Source organism: Phacochoerus africanus, unplaced genomic scaffold (assembly GCF_016906955.1).
Source record: "Phacochoerus africanus isolate WHEZ1 unplaced genomic scaffold, ROS_Pafr_v1 Scaffold_114, whole genome shotgun sequence".
Taxonomy (NCBI): Eukaryota; Metazoa; Chordata; class Mammalia; order Artiodactyla; family Suidae; genus Phacochoerus; species Phacochoerus africanus.
In genome coordinates this window covers 323-7,378 of record NW_025927307.1, presented here as the reverse complement: position 1 = coordinate 7,378, position 7,056 = coordinate 323, and the positions used below count along the sequence as shown (strand labels likewise).

The window sequence follows — 7,056 nt, the reverse complement described above, 5'->3', positions numbered from 1 at the left end:
AGGGCACCATCATCCTAAGGTCGACCACTATCGTGCAGGTGAAGAACTTCCTCATGCGAGCAAAAACTCAGCCAGAACAACCTAGAGCAGGAAAGAGGAAGTGATGGATAAGGGCACTGAGCCCCGGTTCGCTCATCCTCGAGCAAGAACCCCAAGGCGTTACACTAAAACAGGTGTGGAGAGCGGTCCAGCCCACTGACCACGAGGCAACGTCTGGTCTCCAGGGCCCTGTAAACACACACACACACACATGACACAGACACACACAGACACACATACACACACACACACAAAGACACACCCACATAGATACATACACACACAGACATACAGACACACATACACAGACACACACAGACACACACACAGACACACACACATATACTCACACACAAGAGACACACAGACACACACACACAGAGACACACACATACAGAAAGACACAGACACACATACACACCCACACACATACACACAGAGACACAGCACGGAAGAGACACACACACACCTTTCTTCCTCCTGCATCCCTGAGCTTTCAGTGAAACATCTGCTTCCCAGCCAGGATGCACAGGAAGGAAATGGCACTGGGAAGTGAGGCGGTGCAGAGACGCCACAAACCACAGAGAAACGCAGAGGAGTAAACTGCACCAGCTGGATCGTAGACCTCACCTTGGCTTTTTAAGTTTAGCAGAGTTTATGAGACCCGCCCTGGGACGGGGTGATGCAGGGACTGTGTCCCATGCCTCGCAAGCCACCCCTGCCTGGGGGTATTGGGGTGCTCATGTAACCTGGGTTTCTAGAGCTGTTCTGAACACCACAGAGCACAGAATATGGTGTGTCTAGGGCTTCTGCGGAAAGAGCCTGGGAGGTGGAAGACGAAGATTTTTAACGACATGCAATTTCATCCATCTCTGCCTGTTTTCCTAGTGGGCTCCAGAGGTCCCACCCCAGGTGCCACGTGACACACGATCCCTTCCCAATAGGAGGGCACGGGCTGACCAACGTCAGGACATCCCATGTCCAGATCTGGCAGAACACTGCCACACGGGCCAAGCGAGGGCCCTCTGGTGCCTGGGGTTCTGTAAGAGAGCCTGGGTGGGACCTGCTCATCTGCTCTTTAAGCATCGGGATGGAAAAACCACGTTCACCGAGTGCCTCAGGCACTTCCCATAAACCACTCCGCAAGCCATCCAGTCCCCAGGAGCATCATTATCCCTCTTACTGATGAGGGAACGAAGGCTTAGGGGGATTAAACATCTTGCTCAAGGTCGGAGCAGCACAGACACCTTGCTGTTCGTGTCTGGACCACTGTGGCAAGGCCCAGACGCACGTGTTCTGAACACGCGAGCGGGGGTGGTGGGGTACGGTAGGGGTACTGGGGCGGGGGGGAGTTCTCTTGCCCTCTGGCTCAGTCACAGCACAGTGATGGGTTTGCTCATGCTGGTGCCAATCAGCCACCCTGTGCTGGGTCTTCTCAGCCTGGGGAAAGCCTCGAAAACAGGCGCTGCGGGGCCCAAGGTAGGAATGGGTCATGCCTGCTGATGGAGGAATAAAAACCTCAAAAGTTGGAAGACTTAAGGTGCGGGAGTACCCCTCTTCCATGTTTCCTGAAAATCATCTTTATTTTTTTTATTATTTTGTTTTAAATCATCTTAAGAAAGACTCAAGTAACAGGAGTTCCTGGTGTGGTTCATTGTGTTAAGAACCCGACATTGTGTCCATGAGGATGTGGGTTGATCTCTGGTCTTGCTCAGTGGGTTAAGGATCCGGCGGTGCCTCAAGCTGCGGTGTAGGTTGCAGATGCAGCTCAGATCCAGTGTTGCCATGGCTGCAGCTCAGATTCAACTCCTAGCCCGGAGCGTCCATATGCCATGGGTGTGGCCCTAAAAAGAAAAAAAAAAATGAAGTTACATTTCATTTATCCCATACTGTGCTGACTTTGTAAACTCGGCAGAGTAATCCTCGGGCCCCATGCCTTTCCTCACACTTTCTTCACCTTATGAAATCTTTCCAAACATCCCGGGAGCCCCCATCCTCGGCTCAATTACTTCCCCCTCTGGCCTCGACAGAATTCACATACACCTGTTGTAGCACCTTCTTCACTGCTTCCAGCGACCTCTGTGTGCCCCGTCCCCCCAGCAGATGGAGACTTCCAGGGGAGCAGTCAGAGCTTTAATCTTCTGGGGCAGAGGACCTAACCCAGTCCCTGGCACATAGTGCTCTACATGATTGTTTAATTCTATTTATCAAAGTGCATCCATACTCTCAGGTAGAAGGGATCTTCGGAATAGCATAGGAACCCAAAATACCTTGAGCATTATTCCTGTAAAAATGTCTCCAATAACCTGAGAGATAGGGAGGGATTCTCCCCGGAGCAGCCACATCCAGGCACGCAGTCAGCCCATCTGGATCTCCCATCACTGCTCTTTCTGCGAACAAAAATGAGCCCCACGGCTGCCTGCGGGTGCCCTCTGGTGGCCCTCAGGGTAATGACAACACAAGGAAGCCCGGAGCACATTGGGCAAGCTCTTTATTGAGTGGTTATCATTGCACCGCAGGAGTCTGCAGCATAAGCGGTGTCAGCCCCAGGAAAGCGGATCGCCTCTCCCAGTGGGTATGTTTCATCAGGAAACCCGGCGAGGCTGCTGCGGGTGAGCCTCAGGTTAGAAATGGAACTGGAAAGCCTCAGTCACGTGCTGCTTCCAGGGCTCCAGGCTGGGCAGCAGGGAGGAGATGCCCATGGCGTGCCAGGTCTCCCCATCCGACACCACTGAGGTCTGGTAGGACAGCAGCTGCACCCTTGCTTCTGCCAGGAGGCCTGGAAGCAGAAGGAAGCCCTGGTTGGCACAGGGCACGGGGGAAGGAGAGGCAAGAGGCTGGGAGTGGGCTCATGAGTGGATCCCCGAGATCAGCATTGCAACGAGGGGGACGGTCTCCGAGTGGCAGGGCTGAGACAGAGGGAACAAAGGGATCTGCCCAGTTTCCCTCGATATTCCAGGGGGCTTCGGAACACCACGACCACTGGGCAGGGCACGGAGGGAAGATCAGCCACAAAGAGCTAGAGAGCCATCGCCAGGCTTGCTGGCTGCCAGTTTTATCCAGACCATCGGCAAGGGAGAAAAGCAGGGCAAGGTCCTCTGGGCAGCTGGCAGGGGCAGGGAAAGCAGGGCCTTTGAAGTCTGTGGACGCTCTCTGCCAAACTTGGAAGAGAGTGCAAGCCCGCACCGGGGGACGGGGGCAGGTCCAAGATGCCCACACTGCTGGAGGGGGTGCCCTCTTAGGCCAGCGGGCCTGCCGTCAGAAGGGACCCTGCACTCCATGGCTCTGAGCGCCACAGGCAGCTCTAACTGCGCCCTTACTGGGATCTGGGGAATGTGGCCAACAGGGACCTGCTGTATCGCACAGTTACCTCTGCCCAGTATTCTGTGATAATCTATAGATAAATCTATACGGGGAAAGACTCTGAAAGAGAATGGATGTGTGTGCACGTGGAACTGAATCACGCCGCACAGCAGAAAGGATCACAGTATTGTAAGTCAACTACACTTCAATAAAACTGTTAAAAAACGAAAAATAAAAAGTAAAAACAAACGGGGCCCTTAATGTGATGAGTGCCTGACTAATAACAGCGGCCCTGGGGTCCTACCCCTGCCACTGCTCTGCGACCTTACAGAAGGCACTTAACCTCTGAACTCCGTAGCCACTCTCCAGATGTGCTGGAAGCCGGCTTGACGGACCCTCTGTATGCTGCAGATCCAGAGATGCCCTCCCACATGGAGAGGGGCCGAAGGAGGCAAAAATCCAGGACAGAGCCTCCCCCAGGCCCTCCCCTGACGCAGGGGCAGCACCAGCCGGCCCTACAGACCCCTCCTCACCAATCATGGTCGGCAGCATGGTAGGGTTGGAGGGCTGAGCCCGGAACAGGAGCAGGGGCAGGCCTCGGCGCAGAGGCACTTCTGGTCTGAAGACAGCTCCGTTGAGTGCGTGCAGCATGGGTGCAGTGCCCTGGACCAAGCCCACGGCCTGATAGGGGGCACCTGCCAGGGCCACGGTCAGGAGGCATTCCGCACCGCCCTGCTCCCCCGGAGCAGCAGGGTTGTGGGAGGTGGTTACCTGCAGAGAGAAGGCAGGGAAGCAGTTATGCCCACCCCCTCTTTGGCCGTCACTAACTTGTGGGGGTCCAGCCTGGCCAAGGCACTCGGCAATTCAGGGCCGGGGCAGAGGGAGAATGGGTAAGCCTTGTGCCCCCAACCAGGAGCTTCCTCTCTAAAGGGAGAGCAAAGAGAGATCTACCAGGGACAGGTGATGGCCTGGAGGGGAGAGTGGGAAGTGGGGAGAAGGAGGGAGGAAGAGGGGAGGCAGGGCTGTGAGAAGGGCCGGGATCTGCTGGCCTGTCCCCGAGGCCGATCCAGCCTGGTCCCTCCGGCCCCGACTTACTGCTGCTTCCTGCGCAGAACCAGGGGCCTGACGGGGATGCAGGGGAGCGGGGGTGGGGGGAGAAAGCCCTACTGCCCAGAACCACAGACTTGGATCTAAAAAGGGAACCAGAAGGGAGGACGTCAAAGGGAAGCCCCGAAGGGCAGCAGAGGCTCAGAGGATGCGCTGCGAGCTCCCAGGGTTCGCAGGTGCCGTGGCACAGGTAGGGGGGTCAGAGGTGAGCACGCTGAGCTACCTGCCGGCTCCCAGCCTGGCTCCCCAGCTGTGAAATGGAGGTCCTGCTTCCCCTCCCATTCACTTGCCACTTTGCAGGTGAACCAGGCGCTACCGCTCAGGCCGACCCTGTCACCCGCTCAAGGAGCAGAGCCGCAAGGTGCTCTGAAAAGGCCAGGGAGACAGGGAGGGAGGGGAGAGGGGGGGCGCGCACATCGAGGCCAGCCTCTTTCTCCAGCAGCTTGGCGTTCACCAAGTTCACATCCGCCGATGGGAAGCTTCCTTCAGGAGGCCGACGATGACAGCGGGGCTCAGGCAGGTCCCAGAATTCTTCAGGGACGTTCCTGGGACCGAGAGATGCCACTGTAAGGGTGCTGTGTGTTGAACAACACAGGGGCAGGCAGGGGACCACAGGGGCCACACTCCGGGTCACGGCTCTGCACTGTCCTGCCCCCCCACCCCGCCCAGCAGCCTGCTGGGAGGTGCTGCTTTCTGCTCGGGGGCAGAGAGCCAGCCAGGGGGCCGCGCTGGGGTCCAGGCCAGGTCACCAGGGCCCTCTTCACTGGTCTAAGAAACTCCTCTCCACAGCTCAGCCCAACTCCACTGCCCCTGGCCCGCCCGTCATTCCCCAGGGGGCACTTGAAGAACGTCCTACACTCACCCCTACCTGGCACTCAGGACCTTGGCAGCCTCAGGAAGTGGAGGCACAAAGGGGCGACTAAAGCACCCGTGCCCACTTCCCCACCTCGTCCCTTGGGGCCTGGACACCCAGCCAGTGGGGACCCCTGGTTCTGCCCCTGCCCAGTACTGGCAAAGCTCAAGGTCTACCTGCCTCAAACCCAACCTCTCCCCAAGTGACTAGATGCCCAACAGCCAATGGAGGACATGCCTCTGGACACCCACTGCAAAGGCGGCCAGAGCCTGTGGCCGCACAGACAGGAGACACAGCCTCACGCCCGCTCCCCCGCCGGGCCAGTGCCCCCTCGTATGTCCGCTTGCCTGAAAGCCCACCCTAGAATGCACAGAGCACAAAATGTCCCCACCACCTGCCCCGGCTTTCAATTCGCAAGTGGAGAAGGGCCTGGGCCTCACGGAAGGGAGGGTGCACAGCAGGTGAGCAACCAGGTCACCAGCAGAATAAAATGTCCTGCTGCTTCACCCAAACTCCCTTCACAAATGCCCCTGCCTCTCATGTGAAACTCCGAATCTTGGGGAGGTCCCTCTTGCACCCCAAACCTGCTCATCTTAGAAATGCTGCATAAACAGCTGCATGAAAATCAGGTATATTTCCCAATGCCTTTGTGTGCCCCTCCCCTCCTGTCCCACTCAGAAGCAAGCGAGTCACACTCGGACCGAACATGAGACGTGGAGTCCCGTGAACAGGCTCACCTCCGAGTCCCTCGCTGGTCTGTGGCCTGCAGCAGACACACCCCTGTGGGGTGCAGGGCCCACGGCCCTCCCCCTCCCTCTGCAGAGTCCCCGGCTCACCCTGTGTTACCACCTGGATGGTCCCTTTGGGGGACCCAGCCCAGGCTTGCATCAGTGCCCCCAGAGCTTCAGCCAGACCAATCCAAGGCTTGGTGTGTGGAGAGAAGGCACTGGTAAGAGCCTGGGCGTTCACCTGCAGAGAGAGGGGGAGCAGGGCTGAGGCCAGGAAGGGGTCCGACAGGGCACACCTGCCAGACTCAGCCCCCCAGAGAGGTCTCACTGGGGACACTTAGCGCCATGTGGACAGCAGAAGGCACGGGGCCCCCTTGCTTTGGGTACCTGGGGGGTGACAACCTCCATCAAGCCACCAAGACGACACCTTGTTCCCAGAGCTGAGGAGAGCTACAGGCTCAGAAAAGGGCACAGGCTAAGACCCACTTTGCATTGCCAGCGGGGCTGCAGGGGGCGCTCCCTCTTCGCTGAGCCTCTGTCCCACTCCAGGGACTTGTTTTTCTGCGCAGAGGGAGGGAGATTTTATGTCAGAGACATAAAACATATGGGGAGTCACAGATCCCTTGGATGGCCTGGTGGGTCCCTCTGAGATGGCATTGCTAACTTGCCTTCATTTGCATTGTCTATCTTGATTTTTTAATTTACTTTTGTTCTTTTTTGGCTTCACTGGCAGCACGTGGAGTTCCCAGGCCAGGGATCAGATGTGAGCCGTTGGGGCAACCTAGGCCGTGGCTCTAGCAACGCTCCTTTGACCCACTATGCCAGGCCAGGGACCGAACCTGCGTTCTGGTGCTGCAGAAACGCCAGTGATCCCACTGTGCCACCACGGGAGCTCCTCTCTCTTGACTTTTTTAAATGTGTTTTTAGATGTTCCCTGGGCTCAGCGGGCTAGGGAATTCAGCATTGTCCCTGTCGTAGGGATGATGGTGTCAATCCCTGGCCCTGGAACTTCCACATGCCATGGGG

At 57.4% G+C, this 7,056-nt stretch overlaps 1 protein-coding gene across 1 annotated transcript; it reads right to left on the bottom strand.

The window, feature by feature from the left end:
• Positions 1 to 2,516: 2,516 nt before the first annotated feature.
• On the bottom strand, positions 2,517 to 6,357 carry LOC125119089 (D-3-phosphoglycerate dehydrogenase-like; the record flags this gene model as incomplete). The annotated part of the gene is given in 5 exon segments (XM_047765939.1): positions 2,517 to 2,818; positions 3,876 to 4,113; positions 4,865 to 4,923; positions 4,926 to 4,994; positions 6,139 to 6,357. Coding segments are annotated over 5 exon segments (740 nt in total), but the record flags the coding sequence as incomplete, so codon positions are not given.
• Positions 6,358 to 7,056: the final 699 nt, after the last annotated feature.